The 19145-nt window shown below is 41.7% G+C and overlaps 1 protein-coding gene across 2 annotated transcripts; it reads left to right on the top strand.

Moving 5' to 3' along the window:
• The first annotated feature begins 284 nt into the window (after positions 1-284).
• DCSTAMP (dendrocyte expressed seven transmembrane protein) lies at positions 285-16039 on the top strand. Of its 2 annotated transcripts, none has more exons than XM_074812362.1 (4): positions 285-338; positions 6109-7150; positions 13596-13916; positions 14631-16039. In XM_074812362.1, the coding sequence occupies exons 2-4, from the start codon at positions 6125-6127 to the stop codon at positions 14712-14714; spliced, it is 1431 nt and encodes a 476-aa protein (XP_074668463.1). In that variant the 5' UTR covers positions 285-338; positions 6109-6124; the 3' UTR covers positions 14715-16039. The 2 variants fall into 2 exon arrangements, with proteins under 2 accessions (XP_074668463.1, XP_074668381.1); XM_074812280.1 differs by having other exon boundaries at positions 300-338; positions 6119-7150.
• The last annotated feature ends 3106 nt before the right edge of the window (positions 16040-19145 follow it).

The raw sequence follows: 19145 nt of genomic DNA, 5'->3' as shown, positions 1-19145 counted from the left end.
GTTTTAGACTTAAGGCATTATTCAACATAAAATTAAGTCTTTGAAATCTAGACCCATGAACTCATTTGCTGATATCTATTACTCTGCCATAATAAAGGTGGAAAGTGGCACTTGCAAATTATATACTATTTTGGTCTTGTGCATAAGTTATTTCCTCATTAATCTCTGTCAAAACCAGAATAATTTCAAAATTGTAGTGTGCCTGACTCATTGAGGGAGGGTATGGGAAAAAAATTACTCATGTGAAATTTTTTTACTGGTGCCCTTCTCAGTTCCTCACCAAAATCAAGAAACACACAGAACTGTGAAGATCCTTCATGCGCTTTACAGGAGGGCCTGTAAGTAATGCTTTAGGATTAATATCAAGGAACTGTGGATAGTAATCATGGACTGAGTTAGCTGTTCTCAGGTAAAAGGATTTGCTTTAAATTAATTGTCACCTTACTGATTGGAGGGTCTATTCCTAAAGTTCATGAAACAATTTAGTCCTAAGCTCTCCCAAAACTATGTATAGTAATATTATGTGTAGGAGAAGGGACTATGTAACTTCTTATGTTCCTTTCCATCCCGCATACTGGAAATTTCTGTGTTTTGTAGAGTTGTTTTTGTCAATAGGCAAACTACCATTTGGGTTTCCCAAACTGCCTCCATTCCTGCCTGTGCTTTAAGGGAAGAATATGTCTGTGGGTGTGCTGCATCAGAGCTTCCAAATGTAATACAGCCCATAGCAGTATAAGTGAGAAAATTTGATTTCTTGTTCCATCTTCCTTCCATAGCTGTCCATTTTCTATTGCTGCTCACAACACATTTTCTGTGTCCTGCTCTGAGGGCCCAGCTCAGTCAAATATAACCTGTGTTTGCAATAGAGAAACATAGGGAGAGGTTCATCTCACCTGGCTTTGGATACCTCTGAGTGATCCAGACTCTTTTCATAGTTGAGATAGAGAAAAAGTTCCCATAGGATGCAATCCATCTCACATGAGGGTGGACTTCTAAAACAGGTCTGAAGTATGTCTGTGGGTAACTGCCTTTTTCTCCTCACTGACATAAAGACAGATAGCTCAGATGTGGACATTACAGAATCACAGAATGGTTTGGATTGGAAGGGACCTTTAAAGATGGTCTAGTCCAACCCTCAATGCTATAGACATCTGATATTAGATGATATTTAACCAATTTGTGGCATCCTAAAGACCTGATAATACCCTGAAGCGTTCAGAATTTTCCTGAACCATGTATTTTAAATACATGAAGAAAAAGAGATCTTGATCAGTTTTTATTTTTGTTTGTTTTTGTATGTGTATAAATTGTTGTTTTATCTGCATTGTTGTGTTGTTTAGTATTTAAAGTTCCTGTGTGCACACATTTGATTTGATATTTTAGTCCTCGCCTGTGTTTGTTGTGTTTAGTACCATTCCCTCTCCTTCCCCCTGCAGTTAAAAGGAAATAATGTGAACATGAGAAATGACAGGGGTCTCAGTGAAGCCCTAGGGATAATTACAGTAATGTTGCTGGATTTTTGATTGGGCTTTTATTTCTTTGCTGCATGTCCTGCATTGACCAAAGGAAACCATGTGGGACTCCCTCCTGTATTTTTGCCTCTTACTAAACCATAGTTCAGCACTGTATTTTCTGATGGTATCTAAAAAAGGGAAGTAATTCTCTTACATTTCAACGTAACTGATCCAGGCTAGGAGAGAAGGCTGCTGAAACTGCCAAAAAAGGAAATAGTTGTTTTTATATTCTTATTGTGTGCTTTCTCTTTCTTAATTCCTGTATAAAATCCAGAGGATTTATGAAGATCACTGTGTAGCTAAAGCTTTAGCATCAATGGGATATAAGTTTCCCATTTAACCTAATGTCTCTCTGAACAAGACTTTATTTTTCTGTATGAGGAACCTGTGCGCTGTGCAGGGCAAAGGGCCTGCAAACTGCTGTACTCCTCCTGAGATCAGCTCAAACAACAGTGCTGCGTGGAGAAAAGTCGAGTCAGACTTTGTGTGTGGGCACAAAAACTGGGTGGTACTAAGCAGTCCTAACTCAATGGGACTTGTAGTTCCCAAGCTTTGTCTGAGGTAATTAAAAGTAGACTTAAAGATCTGACTCAGTTGATCATGCTTTGCCAAATCAGCTGTATCTCTATTAAAAAAGCTAATTATTTAGTAAATCCCATTCTGTTTCTCACTATATGTTTTTAGGAAACATCTGCTTCTTCTGTTACATTAAAAATTGGTAAAGAGTTTGCATGCGTGGCTAGTCCGTAAACTAGAAACGTTGGCCTGTTAATCACCTCTAAACAAGCAGTAGCCTCAGTAGAGGTTTCAGAAATACTACCTGCAAATATAAGGAGTTTCAGTCTATCACGGTTGAACTAGATGGTTATTGTAGGTCCCTTCCAACTGAACTATTCTTTCTATTCTACTCCTATTCTATTCTATTCTATTCTATTCTATTCTATTCTATTCTATTCTATTCTATTCTATTCTATTCTATTCTATTCTATTCTATTCTATTCTATTCTATTCTATTCTATTCTATTCTATTCTATTCTATTCCATCTGTAGTAAGCCATCATCAGATATGAGGTGAGCAAGGGGCTAGGACAGGACCAAACTGGTAGTGAAGATGGCTACAACTTCTTGGACAATGAAGATGGAAGAGTGTCCATAGCAGGCAGGGAAGAAGTCCTACACGGTGTGAACATGTATTGTATAAAAATGACATAGCTCTAGTACAGAGCTTATGGCTGACCTGGAAAGACATTTTCTAGGGACTCTTAATGCTATGTACTTATCCTCTGATTACTTTTATTTTAAAATGAAACTAGGAAAATACCCCTAATTATATTGCATTAATTTCAGTACATCATGAGCTTTAAGAAATATGGCCCAAAATCCTTGCTGGAGAGGCTCCTTTTGGGAATGTTTTTCTTATAATTACTCCTGCCAGCATGCCATATGGCAGATAAATATCACACTTCCAGATCTGAGTAAGTAATTCCTGGAGAGGGAAACAAAGGCATAGAGACGTTCCCCTTGGACCCTACAGAAAAATCAGGTTCAAAGGCAGAGCTAGAGTACAAGAGTTTCCAGCTCCCCTCTGTGGCATACATCATGAGAAACTATGGTGGAAAGAAACTGGCCCTTAAGAGCTAGAAACTGCTTTCCAAGAATAATTCTTTTCTTATGCTACATAAATAATGGCAGCAGCCCCCACATTAGTTCATGTTACTGGACAGAAGAAAAAATACTTTGCTTCAGACTGCAATTGAAATGAAGGTTTGGTTCTTGTCAGCCTCCTGTTAGAATTCATATTGGCACCTAACAGCTTCAGGAGAGCTTTTGTGATTTATGCTTTCAGGAGGAATCATTCCAAAAAACTCTGAAGATTTACTATTTCTTTAAATGCTGAATTAGCCTCTTTACTTGAGAGAAAGATTTATTTCTACCTCTGAGCCAGAGTGTTATTTTCCCTTCCTAAGCATTCACAGCTGTTTAAGTGCCTGCTGATACCAGAATTTTCAGCCTCCACATTTTTTTAGGTTTAGAGTTTTCATCCTTTGTGTGATTCTTCTATGTTGAATATCAATGTCTGTTGCTGGTGTCTTATGGGGGAAATTGGAGGTGTCAGACAAGCCACAGAGATACACACTGTGAGCCTGACTCTGACCCCAGTGGCTGCTGAGCTCAGAGATGGGCTCTGCAGCATATGGGAATGCTTCCTTCTGACCTTCAGTGATCATGCTGAGATACCTGAGTATCTGTGCCACAGTCTCCAAAATTCAGTGGCTCCTTACAATGCCTTTCCTGCCCTAAAACCGGGTTTGTGCAGGTTAGGGACAAACATGCCATGTATGTGCTGAGTAGTACAGTGATTTCACGTAACAGCATTGAATCTGCCCAGTAAAGGAGATCTTTTGATTATTTTCAAGTTCTGTCCATATTTTTCAAGTCTTCAGCTTCCTGGTCTAGAAGTATGGCTCTTGTTAATTCTAAGGCTTCGTTCTTGACTGTCTCTCCAATTCTTAGATGCAGTCATGTCAAACTCCCAGTCACATTTTGCAGCCATTTACCAAATGCTTATACACACTAACGGGAATACACCATACCCACACATACAAACACACAAAACCATGCAAAAACTACACTTAAGAACAGCTGTGAGATCAGTGCTGCAAAAGAAAGCTCAAAATATGTTACTTTCTCACGTGGATTTTTTTTGCATGATATTACATAAATGCTAACTTTTTTGCACTTGATTTTTTTATGGCTTCTTAAACCAAGAACAGAACTCCATATCTATTCACTGTACAGGGCAATTTTTCTTAGATCTACAAAGAAGATCTGGTGACAGGTACTGTTTAATGATCTCATCTAGAAAGTTCAGGATGTGCTGGCAGGGTTTGCTGGCTGTTAAGTCTGGTTCTGCTTGACTCCAGGATTATGAACATCTCCATTTTAATTATGTTTCCTAAAAATGCCTCGTTAATTTCTAGTTCGGAAAGAAGAGGGCAAAGCAAGCCATCCATGTAAGCAGAGGACAGCTCTACTCATGGCAAAGCTGGAGTCCAGTGGCTTGTGTGCTACCTCTACCCCCCATTTCGCTTGCACCACTTTCCCAAACATATGGTGACTTCTACATATTTAGGGGACAGTAATTAATGAATTTCACTCCTGTAAAGGAGCTGCTAATTGCTGTTATACTCTGTTTACAGCTGTTCACTGAGGCCCTGGAGGGAAGTAATTTCCTCAACCTTCCCAAGCAGAGTGGTGATAGTGCCAGGGACTGAGTCCACCCTGAGACCTATTGTCCATTGTTAATCCCTGATGAAGCAGTTAAGCACCAAAAACACTCAGCATCTTTCAGGATAGTCCTCAGCACTAGAAAGGATCAGGCCCAAGTGAGGCTAAGGAAAAGCAGCACACTGAGCACAGCAGTCCAAGAAGGTCCCAGCTGGGGTCAGATGCCTCCTCCAATCATCCTTAGCTTCCGCTGCATGCAAAGCCAACAATGACATAACTAATAGCTAACTACAATGAGAGGAAGGGGAAAATGGTTAAGTGAATGCTCACAGAATTCATAAAGTCAAATGCCAGTAAAATGCAGTATGTGTCCAAAATAATGGTTTAGTTCCTGGCTACCTGCTGTGTTCAAGCTAAACAAAAGACAAAGTAATATCTTCAGGATGATTTTGCGAAGACAACTGTTCTTTATTGTAAAATAAAATTGCAGCAGTTTATTTTATTTAATTAGTATCTCATTTGTTCTAGTATATTAAAAGGCTAATATGCATATAAATTGATCTTGCATCTTTGGAAAAATTACACTATAAATATTATATTGTAAAAGAAGAAGGAAAGATGTGAGCACTGGACTGTCTCCCATCTAACTGAATTGAATCTCACAGAAATACTTTGTAATTTACAGTATGGGCATGCTGGTAGGCAGGAGAGATGGTGACAAGTACAAGCAATTGGTATTAAAAGTGTATATGGACCAATTTGTAGCTGTGCTACCCCAGGAGAGACCCAAAGAAAGAATGATCCCTCTGAGACACACTTTCTTCCCTCTGTACTGACCTACCTCCAGCTGAAAAAGGAGAGCTTCATTCCCCATCCCTGGGGAGCATTCACATGCTGCTCTGCCCATTCCTCCCTCCCTGGCAGCTGCTCTGGATGGTCTCTGCAGGACAAGCTGCACTCCCCTGCATCAGGGCACCCATGGGAAGTGTCTATGCTCCCCTCTTTCCCTTCCTGGTGCCCCTGTAAGGCAAAGCTAGCGTGTGTGGGGAAGCACCGGGTACTACGAGAGGCTTGCGTCCCTCTCATACATATGCATACACATATATGTACATATGAACCTCTGTGTATACATAGCAAATGAGAAATCAAAGTGAACAAAAAGTAAAGGGACAAAAATACTTTGGAAAAAAGATAGAATACCTCTTAGAGTCACCTCTTCCGTGTTTATGTATGTGATACTGGGGACAAAGATTTGGGTCTCACATGGGGTGGTTCAGTTAAAAGTACATCATTGTCAGTAGCATGACCCTATAACTAACAGTATTTTTTTTTCCTTTCCTTTTACTTTGTGCCATCGCGGTGTCAGCAACAATCAGAAGAAAATGCGAACATTTGTCTCGATAGCTCAGAATGCATGGGGAATTTTTATATCTGAAAGGAAGCCTGGCTGGAAGTATCTGATGCAACTTTTTGCAGTTTGCTCTGCAGTTGGCTTCATCTCAAGCTTTCTCTTATTCCTTGGCATGCACTTCTCCCTGGCACACTACCCTTTGGGTTCCTTACTGATTTCTGGATTCATCTGGATCTCGCTTTCTATTGCACTCTCATGTTTCAAACACCTGCGCTGTTTTAGCGTCCTGTTTCTTCTTTCTTGTGGATTGCAAAATGGCAGAAATGCTCTTATTACTGCTGGCACAGGTGTCGTGGTGGCCGGCAACATCCAAAATATTTTTCATAACCTAAAGGTTCTTGCAGACAGTATAACCTGTCATTTAGAGTATGAGAAATTTGACTTGATAAAATATTATGTTGATGCAGTAAAATGGATTTACGAGATGGCCAAGCTTTCCCCTGAACTATTTAAATATATAGTGCTCCTAAGGCATGAATTCACATCATCTTATTCGATTTTAGATGATGCATTAAAACAAGAGCTAAATGACACAAAGCAAGAAATCCAGAGAGTTGCTAACCAGATATCTTTTATGCTGACTATACTGCCCTATATAGGCCAGAAAGTATTGCCTGCAGTGGGGATTTTTCTAGCTTCTTTTGGAACTGGCCTCTTTATCAAAAAATTTGTGGGCCCTCACAGTGCCAAATTTAAGAATATTTATATCACAAAACAGTTCATTGCATTTGATGAGCACCAAAAGCAACAGCAAAGACCCTGTCTTCTGCCACTTAACAGAAAAGAGAAAAAAGATTATGTGACAATTCCATCTTTCTGCCTCACAAGGAAGGACAGAAAAAACATGCAGCATTTTTTTCTCCCTGTAATTATTCATCTTTGCATCTGGCTTCTGTTTGCTGCACTGGATTATTTGTTTTATTGGTTAATTAATTCTGTGAATAAACATCTCCGAGAAGTACCGGATCTAGAGATTCAACTCAGCCTCTTTCAGCAAGTAAGTACTTATCAGTATTTTATATTTCTTAGTTTAGTGTTGAAAAATTGTCTTCATCTTCAGCAGCTGCAGGAGCAGGCATACAGCCAATGAGCCATCAGTTCTTTCATGAAATTATCATTTGTTTCAAAAAAGGCCATTACCTTTACAGATAAGTGTGTTGGATGGAATCTGACAGTTCTATGCACCTTCCAAAATGTCATCATATTTCTAGAAAATGGTAAATATAGGAAGAATCACTTTCATTTGTCCATTTATATATGTGGAGAAGACCTGAAACTTAAAATTGGAAACTCACAATCCTGACATTTGTGAAACACCACTTTTATAGTCAAAATGCCACTGTGACACCAACGTAAGAGATGCCTACCTTTCTTTAGCTGAGTAGTGTGAGGAGATCATAATTTAAAAAAGCATGGCTGCATACACATGAAATAATAATAACACACTGACAAAATCTCAAGCTCAATCAGCAGCATAGACAACCACAGAGTAATTTGGTTGGAAGAGATGTCTGGAGGCCATCTAGAACAACCTCATGGTCAAAACAGGGACAACTTGAGAGTCAGATCAGATTGTTCAGGGTCTGTGAATAGTTCTAAAGCTGGAGATTTCACCGCTGGAGTGTATGACCCATGTGATGTTGTGCGGGCACATGAAAGCTGCCCAGTTTGATAGCTTGCAAGATCAGGCTTAAAATATTTTCCAAAAGCATATAACCCTTTGATACTTTCAAGATATAAGATTTCAAAGAGATGTTTGACTGTTAGTACAATATGATATATGCTCTTTCTTCTGTCATTTATTTCTTACTCAGCATTTTCTATTACTTCCTCTTAGAGCTCATAATAATGAGAATCCATTCCCAATTCTGCCATCCTCCCAAAATTCATCTAGCCAAAAGCAATTCCACAGAGCAAGATTATTAAGGTGAGCAATGCAATAAATATGTTGATTGAAACAAACAAACAGAAGAGGACATACAATCTTTGGCAGAGAGATTCTCATTCTCACTTTTCCATACATGACATATTGAACCTCTGAGTTGGCTTCTTCAGCCAGGCCATGTTTTCTATGACACACTGCTAAATCATTGCAGGTCAGCTTAGACAGTGTTGTGGCAGACTGGTGGTCCTGGTGTGTCATGTGACATTCATCTGGTTGGGACTGAACCATGAAGGGGAAGGGAGATGTAGTGGATAGAATCCTTGAGGAATGGGACCACTTCAGGCAAATGTGAACTACTAATGAAATTAGCTGAAATGAAGTCAAGCTGCTGGTCAAATTCAGATGATGATACTTTGTATTGTATATCAAAATATCAAACTCTTCCATGGGATAAAAATATAATTATTGTCCAGTTTTATCTTAATGAAGAGTAGAAAAATGCAGTATCCGTACGGCAGATGCAAAGCAAAGGTCCCCAGATTGTGTCAATGGAAAATCACTTTCCTAGAGGCCAGAGGCTGCCAACTTCTAATTGTTTCCCTTCTAACTGTTACTTGAATTTTCTGTTAGGAAGATAGGTGCAAAAGTCATTGGATTCACTGTAACTGTGCAATAAGCACACGTATAACAAGTCAGACCCATCCGGGAGAGCTCAGATTCCTGTGCAAAAGTAGAGAGGCTTTCATCATCTGGTCAGTCAGTCTAATGTGAGATATGTTGAGGAGACAGATTGCTATGCATGCTAAAGGGGCTTTACACCTCATATAAACCCTGCTGCTGCACAGCAGCTGTGATCTAGCATCACCAAACCAGCATGTGAAATGGTCCTGGTCCCCTGCAATATGGTCCCTGACAGAAAAAGGGTTCAGGAGAGCTGGTTGATATTCAAAAATCACCTACTCCAAGATCAAGAATTATTCATGCCAACTTTATCAAGCAAAAGCAGCAGGAGACCAGCATGGATGAGCAAGTGGCTCCTGACAAAACTCAAATGTAAAGAAGAAGCATAGAGGAGGTGGAAGCAGGGACAGGGGGCCCAGGAGGAATATAGAGACACTGATTTTATAGAAATGCAGGCAAGAAAGCCAAAGCGCACCTGGAGCTGAATCAGGGGAGTCAGGCAAAGGGTAACACAAAGGGCTTCTACAGGTCTATCAACAGCAAAAGACAGACATGGGGAAATACAGGTCCACTGCTAAGTGCACTAGGGGTCCTGGTGACAAAGGACATGGAAAAGCCCAAAGTACTCAATGTCACCTTCAGCTCTGCCTTTACTAGGAAGACCAGCCATCAGGAATCCCAAGCCTCTGAGACCAGAGAGCAAGTCTGGAACAAGGATCAGCTTAGAGAACATTTAAACAGAGTCCATGGGACCTGATGGTCCCCACCTGCAGAGGCACCCACAGGTGCTGAGAGAGCTGGCTGATGTCACTGTGAGGCCACTCTTGATTATCTTTGAAAGGTCATGGCACCTGGGAGAGTTTCCTGAGGACTGGAAAGAAGCAACTGTCACTTTCATCTTCAGGAAGGGCAAGGAAGAGGATCCAGGGAACTACAGTCTGGTCAACTTCACCTTGATCCCTTGGAAAGTGATGGAGAATATAACTGTGGAAGCCATTTCCAAACACGTGAAGGCCAAGAAGACTATTAGGAGTATTCAGCATGGATTTATAAATGCTAAATCATGCTTAATCTACCTAACAGCATTCTATGATACAATCACTGGATTGTTGGATGAAGAGAGAACAGTGGATGCTGATTCTGCATGTATTAGGGTTTGTGACAGTGTCTTCCACAACATCCTCATTGACAAACTGATGAAGCATGGGCTAGATAAATGAAGAATGATGTGATCTAAAAATTGGCTGAACTGCTGAACCTAAAAGATTCTGATTAGTGGCACAAAGTATCTTCTGATGTCACCCAGGAGTAGACACTGGAACCTATACTGTTTAACTTCTTGATTAATGACCTGAACAGAGGAACAGATTGTAGCCACAAAAGTTTGCAGATAATATAGAACTGGGAAGAGTGGATGAAACACCAGTGGATTGGGCTGCCATTCAGAGGGACTTGGAAAGGCTAGAGAATTGGGCTGACAGGAACCTCACAATGTTCGGCAAAGGAAAATACCATGTCTTACTGTCTTTGACAAGAAATAACCCCAGGCACTATATGTGTTGGGGTCCAACTGGATGGAAGGTAGCTTTGCAAAAAAAGTCCCTGAGAGTTCTGATGGACACCACGTTGACCACAAGCCTGCAATGTGCCCTTCTGGCAAATAAAGAGATATCCTGGGCTGCATTAGGCAGAGTGTTGTCAGCAGGATGAGAGTGATGATCCTTCCCCTCTGCTTACCACTGGTGAGACCCAGTACAAGAGAGGCATATACTGGAGTGAGTTGAGAAAATGATCAAGAAGATGATTAAAGTGCTGGAGCATCTGTCATGTGAGGAGAGGCTGAGAGAGCTGGGGCTGTTCAGGCTGGAGAAGAGATGGCTTGGGAGTTTCTTATCAGTGTGTATAAATACCTTATGGGGTGTGGGTGTAAGAAAGAGGAGCCAGACTCTTCTCAGTGGTGCCCAGTGCAGGGATAAGAAGCAATGGGCACAAATTAATGGAAATTCCATTTCAACATTAGATTTTTTTTTTTTTTTTTTTTACTCTTCAGGTGATCAAACACTAGAATAGCTTTCTGAGACAGGTTGTGGAGTCTCCATCCCTGGAGATATTAAAAATCCAACTGAACACAACCGTAAGCAACCTGCTGTAGCCTCAGCTATTCTCTGTGTACTGCTGTGTGTGGTTTTGCCTGTGTTTCTATCCTTTGTACCTTGAGGACAGCCCCTTATCATGACCTGCTGTGTTGGGTTCACGTGTGGCAGGGTTTTGTTAGCGGGGAAAGGGGGCTACAGGCTTGGCTCCTCTGAGAAGCTTCCATAAGCTCCCCCAGCTCCAAGTTGGACCCGTCTCTGGCCAAGGCCGAGCCGATTAGTGATACTAGCTGCACCTCTGCAATAATGTATTTAGGAAGGGGAACCTGGGAGGAGAAGGAGTTGTGAGGGAAATACCTATGAAAACACTGAGGCCAACTGAAGAAAGGAGGAGGAGAGGGAGGTGCACTAGAGCAGAGGTTCCCCTGCAGCCCATGGAGGTCACCAGTGGAGCATATGCCAACATACAGCCTGTGGAAGACCCCATGCCAGAGCAGATGGCTACGCCCAAAGAAGGCCGGGACTCCGAGGTAAGCCCACACTGGAGCAGTCTGTTGCTTGGAGGACTGCACCCCGTGTAAGGGACTCACTCTGGAGCAGTCCACGAAAAGCTGCAGCCCTGTGGAAAGGACTCGTGTTGGAGAAGTTCATGGAGGACTGTCTCCTGTGAGAGGGACCCCATGCTGGAGCAGAGGAAGAGTGTGAGGAGTCCTCCCCCCTGAGGAGGAAGGAGCAGCAGAAACAATGGGTGATGAACTGATGGCAACCCCCATTCCCTGGCCCCTGCTCTGCTGGAAGGGAGAAGGTAGAGAAATCAGGAGCAAAGCTGAGCCTGAGAAGAAGGGAAGGGTGGGGGGAAGGTGTTTTTAAGATTTGGTTGTATTTCTCACTGTCCTACTCTGTTTGATTGGTAAATTAGTGTTGGTGGTGGTGGTGGTGTTCAAATTAAGTTGATGATCTTTTTCTTCCCCTACAGAGTCTGTCTTTTGCCTGTGACCATAACTGCTGAGTCATCCCTCCCTGTTCTTGTCTTGATCCTGAGCCTTTTGTTTTATTTTCACCTCCCCATCTCTGGGGATGAAGGAATGAGTAAGCAGCTGTGTGGTGCTCAGTCGTCTTCTGGACTTAAACCACGACACCTGCCTTGGGTGTGACCCAAGTCAGGGCGAAAAAGGAGCTGAGTCCCACCATCTGTGGACAGAGGGCCTGAGCCTGACCCTGTCTGGCTGATTCATGAGTCCTGTACTATGAAGTTGCTCTCTTTATGTGGTTCAGTGTTCACTCCGGTGGAAACCTATTTGATTCTCCCAAAACAGAAAATTATGCCATTATCAGATTGTTTCTAGTTGCCCAAGGAAGGCTAGTCACATGAAAATGTAAAATTCAATCTCAACAGATTTGTCATAAAAAGCCTCAGGGCTGCTGATCTCAGGGAGTCTAGAAAGCTGGCTGGGTGAGCAGGACAGACTCAGCAACTTCTTGAGATGTTTATTCTTAGTATGACCAGTAAAGTTCTTCATGCACTTATACCCCTGTTCCATATTGAGTTCCTAATGCAGTTTTTCCTTGCTTAAACATTGATTCAGATTAGGCACAAAATGTACTGATGTGGTGGTTTAGCCCCTGCCGGGGTCTGAGACCACGCGGCCGCTACCCCTCCCCCACAAAGGGAGTGAAATACGAAGCCCCAAGACTGAAATAAGGAAAAGTTTAATACAACAATGCAATAGCAACACAACAAACAACAACAATAACAATAATAGCGATAGCAATGAACAGAGCAAAATAGCTACCAAATACAGCAGTGAGAAGCACGATGTACAAAACCACGAGTGCACCGCGCTTCCGCGCCAGGACAATGTGACCTGCCAGGATGTGACGTCCGCATGGTATCTGAATAACCCGGCTAGAGCTCCCCCCCACTGCTGGGGAAACTTAACCCTATCCTGGTTAAACCAGGACAACTGAGATAGAATGGAACAGGATAACGTCAAGAAATGGCTAACAGGCAGAAAATAGGTAGCATGCTTTGGGCACCTGATTCTTCCAATGAGCATGTAAGCAAAGTGCCTGGCCTCTGTACGGTGGTTAGAAGAGCCACAGGGAAGAGTTACATATCCCCCTGACACAGTCAGAAAAGAGGGCTGGGTGATTCAGTGTCCCTACAGTGTTCCTACACAAAGAGCAGAAAGTTTCCTGCCAGTATGAAATACTGGTCCCAACAGCATGTCTAATTTAGACCCTCTCTTCCAGCATTTCAGTCCACAAGCAGTGCAAGACATCAGCTCTTGTAAGCAAAGGCACCTATTAGAGGTGGCTTTGTGTGACAACCTTGTGGTCAGAACATCTGCCTAGGTGGGTGTGGAAGCACTGCTGGTCACGTACTGACCCACCACCAAAGGGATGGGCACACTCTGCTCTGCTGTTTTACTCTGAAGGAAGGACTCTCTGACAGAGGATCAATAAGGACAGAGGACAGAGGGAATATATTAAATCATTATAGTCAGATTAGCTAAATGTTTGTCTATCAGAGCCACTGAGAAAGTAGGCTCTTAATAGTCCAAATTGTGGGACAGTCTCCCAAAACAAATGGTGATAATGCAGTCTGAAACATTTATAAATATCCAATAAATATATTGTTATGAGCATAGTATATATAGACACTGGATGGACTAGATGATTTATGGTCCTTTGTAAATATGAATGTCCAGCGGGAGAAATATTAAGAAAGGAGGGAATCAGTACTACAACCAACTCTCTTTTTTTCCCCTTTTCTTGTGCAGAGGAATGAGAACAGCTTCATCTTTGGTATGAGAGAGCATATTGAAAAGACTAATCCTTTCAAGATCTCTTTGTTTAAGCATGACTGCATCCCTCAGCCAGAGCTTGCTCTCTCCACAACATGGATCCAGCTTGGAGTCATCATCATCTTCTTAATCATTTTTGGGTTATTCTCTGGCCTCCTGACCCAACTTAAAATACTCATTTCAACTTCATTTTATCCCGACACCGAGATGAAACGGATACATTATTTGCATGCAAAATTACTCAAGAAAAGAGCAAAGCTACAAGAGAAAACTGGGAAAAACATGTTTGCTAGAACGGTAAGCCATCAGCTTCAGGGAAAAAAAAAATCTCCCTCTCTCAGGGTGGTAGCCAGATCCAGGAAATACTTAAACACTTGTTAACTTCAATTATGTGCTAATAGACTTTCCCCAGTGCTCTCCTGCACAGATGCCAGAGACAGGTTGCCTATTGGTGAGATTAGATCATATAACTGTTTTGTTCTGTCCTTCAACACACATGCATCAGATATGACATGGGTACACCCAAATACTACATGCTGGCGGGAAAATACTCCTCAGATTTAGAGCTCTCCAGAGAAGAAACTTGGTTTTCATGAACATATGAAAAGCACCTCCAGCACAAAGGGTATTCCTGAAGTCTAGACAGCAAATGTTAGGCATTTGTGAGCAGCCTTTTAATGTTGAGAAAGATGTTGAGTTGTTGCTTAGCAAAATGGAAGGTGATGTATTTCTGGTTTAAAACACAGTAGGAGTGCAACTGCAAATACCATTAGGAAACAGAACTTTTTACTTGCAAAAACATTTGTCCTGTATATATATGCATATATACACTAGTGGAAATAAAAAACATGAATATATTTATGGAAAATCTATATAGATACTGCAGACACATATAGTTTGATTTGGGTTTTTTTTAATAGCCTTCAATGCTGACTACACAGGATGCTAGTGTCTGGGCAAACTCTAACTCAGTAATACTATGATCATAGCAGCATACTTCTATCTTTCCAGGTCAACTTTTGGTTTCCAATACTCAAGGCAAGAGAAGCAGTCAAGAAGAAAGAAAGGAGTGTGGCAAATGACAACACAGTGTGAAAGAGACCAAGTGAATCTTTGGATAAGGTTGAGATGCTCTAGCTCCACAGGGACCTCTGTTTTGCACCCGTCTTTCCTATGGAATGTCAATTTTGAAATGTAAAAATTAGGATCAAAGGCTAATCATCAGTATTTTGGAAAAGTGTGGAAAAGAAGCCATGGGAGATATTGTGCTCTTCACCACAGAGAGCTCCACGTTGCATTAATACTCATTTTTCCACTTGGGGTCTGCATTGTCTAGTACTTTAGAAATCCATGGAGGGTCTGTTCTTCTGTGTAAAAACAGTCAAACAGCTTGGAGCTTTTAGGACTACAGCACAAATCTCTTTGGGTTGAGCTAACAGAGGACATACTGGCAGCAGCGGGTTTGTCTTCTTCACATTTGCCAGACACTGAAGATAGAAGACATAGCAGAGTCTGTCCATTGGCTTCTGGTCTGGCCAAGAGTCTAACTAGAGGACGTGGATGTTTCTAGACATTTCTACCTATTTCTCAACCCTCAACTGCCCTAGACCCTTCAGCCTGGTTCTCTCCCATCCCTAGCTTCTTATACCTGCTCCGGCCTCTGTAGCTGTCTCTTCTGCAGGGCCAGTACTCTATATGCTCTGTCAAACTTCTAGCCCAGCCCAACTCTCCCTCCCACCTCAAGTCTCCCACTTACTTTTGCTGATTTGTCTCTCAGAAGTTTCTAATCCCATACTCCCACCCAGAATTCCTCACTTGGTTTTAGACTCCCACTTTCACATATCCATAGACATAGTTAGTGCAGATTGTCCTGTACCTTTGATGATCATGAGAGAGGTAATATAGCATGCGCCAAAGTGAGGATGCTCATGAGAGCTAGAAAACAGAGGAATCAGGTGCTGTGGGTCCGAACAAGCTGGTTTTGAGGTGTAGGGGCATTTAAACAGAGGTGAACAATGCTTTGAATCTCACAGTCGGTGGGAGCTTTCAGAAGTGGTAAAAATGGGCTTAATTATGTTGCTTAAGCCACCATTGACGTCAGTGAAACAAACCTGAGCCAATACTGAGTACTTCACCTATTCAACTAACATCAGTGATGCTACCTTTGTATGACACAAGAACAAATGCTAAAAGCATAAAGACATAGGAATGACTTGACTGATGTGGCACTAGAGATTTAATATAGAGCTAAATATCCACCCAACAGGCAGTGTACTCTTGATTTTCAGCCACAGCCAACCTTTCTTTAGGTTGTATGATAGCAAACTGTACTCTGTTCCTCTATAATATGTGCATGGTCCCAAGACAGCCATTGATCAATGTCTCTGTTATCTGAATGAATAAAGACTTATTTAAAACTTTCCAGTAGCAAGTGTCAGGAGTTATTTCCCACCTTAAACACTGAAAAACGCCAAGTCTTTTTTTTTCTTTGGGTCTTCCAAATGAAGCCTCACTCCTTCATGGACACAGATGATTCAGGTTGCTGGTGTGCCAACAATTTGCCTCTAAAAAATGAGGTGCTAGATTAAATCCATGCATTATTAAGAGGTGTACTGAATGTCTCTGTGTGGCCTGACTATGTCCTCTTTTACTAAAGTGGGACAGCCCTGGATAGTAGCAGAACACCATTTATATCCCAGGTACTATTGTCAAGGACCAGTAGCAAGAAACATTCTGGTGAAAAAGAAGCTATTTGAAGGTTGCTCTAAATTTATTTTCACAAAACAGACTAGCTGTCCAGGTACTATTGGTAAGAGTGTGTGTTCATTCTTGTTATCACTGCAGATGGAAGGGAAGAGTTAAATGTCAGCAAGAGCTGAGCATTTTTGGCTGAGTTCTGACAAGTTCATTGCTGGTAGGAGTTGGATGTGCTGCTTTCAGTCCCAAAGGACAGGCTGGTGAGAAGCCCTGATCTCCTACTGATTACAATACCCAAAGGCAGGGCAGGTCTGATTGACAGCATTACCACAAAACGCTACCTGCTTCACTTGGCATCAGGAGGCAAAATTTGTTTTGGAGTTTCTCGCTTTTCCTGTTTGATGGTGTGTTCCCACCCAGCACACCTTTTCTCTCTGTTGTTCTGCAAGCAGCAAGTGAAAGCTTTGCAGCACAAAGGAATGGTTCATCAAAATGACTCAGATGAGGATCAGTGGTTGGGAGAGATACCTAAATCTGTTAGGATTTTGAGTTCTGGAGTATGCTTTCAGGACAGTACCATGTCTGTACTTTGCATTTCCTTAAGGAATTTAACCCTAGTGGGAAGGTCTGATTATGAAAAAGAGCCTTTGGTAGGACAGGTGAGATCTTGAAGGTTTACAGAACAGTGTTGTACCTGAATGCTGGGGCTCTCAACTGCTAACTGGCAGGGCAGCTTACTATTACTTAGCTTGCCCCCTCAAATTGGCAAGAGTGATGGCAGTGATAAAACCCAGTCATTGGGAAGCTAATTGTAATTCTGTACAAAATGTTCAGCTCTGGTAAACATTTTACCTAGATGCTTGACCCCACTACAGGTGACAAAAGACATGGAAAAGCCCAAGGTACTTCTTTGTCTTGGTCTTTACAGGTAAGACTGATCTTTAGCCATGCCAGGCCCCTCAGACCAGAGGGAAAGTCTGGAGCAAGGAAGACCTACTCACCGTGTGAAGGATGACATGTTTAGAAAACACTTAAACACACTGGATATATTAAGTCCATAGGACATGATGGGAGGCACCCATGGGTGCTGAGGGTGCTGGCTGGTGTCCTTGTGGGGCAACTCTTGATTATCTTTGAAAGGTCATGGTGATCAGAAGTTACTGAGGACTAGAAGAAAGTGAATGTCACTTCCATCTTCAAGAAGGGCAAGGAGGAGGATCTGTGAAGCTACAGGTTTGTCAGCCTCACCTCAATCTGTGAGAAGGTGATGGAGCAGTTTCCCCTGGAAGCCACTTCCAAACATAAAGGCCAGAAACTTGACTGGGGTATCACCTAAACATAAGAAAAACTTTTTACTGTGAGGTCAAAACACTGGAACAGGTTCCCCAGGGAGGTTATGGTGTTTCCATCCTTGGAGATATTCAAAACTGAACAAGACATGGCTTTGAGCAATGCAAAGCAGTAGGGCTGGTGTAGGTATATCTAGAGGTGCCTGCCAGCCTCAGCGACTCTGTGATTTGGTGACTTTTATACAAAGCATTGCAGAAAACATATTAGACATGCACAGCAAAAGCTTGTTTTAATTTGTAAATGTGATAGGCCAACATCAGGGTGCCACCTGAAAAGTACTGTTGCCATTACACTCATACTGGAATCACGCACTTGAGTGGACTAATGTACTGTTTGCTTCTGTGACCATACACATGCATACCCATGTGCTGAAGGTGAGCTGAATGGCAGAACAAGGAGATAAGTTTGCTCTTCCCCATCTCCCTAAATGTGGGTTACCAGGGAAAATGGCACATTCTGCACATTTTTTTTTAAATTCTAAAATAAATTTACCTTCCGTATCTCAAAGACATTGAGGTTTATCTCAGTGGTAGAACAGTTCTTACCCCGATCTACAGTATTATTTCTTTAGTTTCTTTCTTCAGTTTATTTCTTCAGCTGCCCAGTCATCCTCTTTAGTTGTACAGATGAAAAGGCAGGTTTGTCTTTTCCCTGGCATTACACAGAGACAATTCTCTCATTCTCTGCAGACCTTGCTTGGCTTCTGTTTTCTCCCATTTCTTTCTGTCCTGTGAGCTGGGGAAGTCTGGGGGTTTGTTTATCTTCAGCTGTCTCCTCTGCAAGTTGTTCAGCTATTTCCTTGGCCTCTCTGTTTACCATAACCCTCAACCAGATGATTACATTGTTCTTTTTCTTTTTTTAAAAAAAAGGTCTACAAGTTACAATAAAAACCAGTATTCCATCCACAAGTATTTCTGTTCCTCTTATTGCCTACTCTCTCCTCGCATTTCCTACATTTTATTTTGGGTCTTTTCCCCTGTCTTTGTCATTCGAAGTCTTCTTTCTTCTTTTGGTATGTTTTTTTCTTCTCCAATAGATCATTCTTCCCCATACATAAAAGCATGCATTTTTTCTTTCTGCTGAGCACAAGTGAACTACAGGTACAGTTGACATTAAGGATTTTATTTATTGGCTTAATGGAAATTTTTAATAACGTTACTGGGCATTGTCTCTAACTGCCTCTCTAAGTCTTGTCAGAAATGTATTCATATACCACCAACACTAAAAACGAGAGTCTGAGGAGAAGTCTGGATTTGGCTTTTGACTCATTCATCCCTTTCCTTCCTCCAGCTCACAGCAGAGTTCAGCTTCCTTTTTAAACGTCCTTCACTAGTGTAGAAGCTGTTTGATTTACTGTGAAAAATCTCACAATTGGATCAAATATGGTTTGTAAAATTAATGAAAGGCTGACCTGATTGTCTTCTGAAGATAATTCAGAGAGACATGTTAGTGCTCCTGAGCCTCCTGAAGCACAATACA

Source organism: Strix aluco, chromosome 1, assembly GCF_031877795.1.
Source record: "Strix aluco isolate bStrAlu1 chromosome 1, bStrAlu1.hap1, whole genome shotgun sequence".
Taxonomy (NCBI): domain Eukaryota; kingdom Metazoa; phylum Chordata; class Aves; order Strigiformes; family Strigidae; genus Strix; species Strix aluco.
The sequence above is the reverse complement of the archived record's forward strand: the minus strand, read 5'-3'. Positions and strand labels throughout refer to the sequence as shown.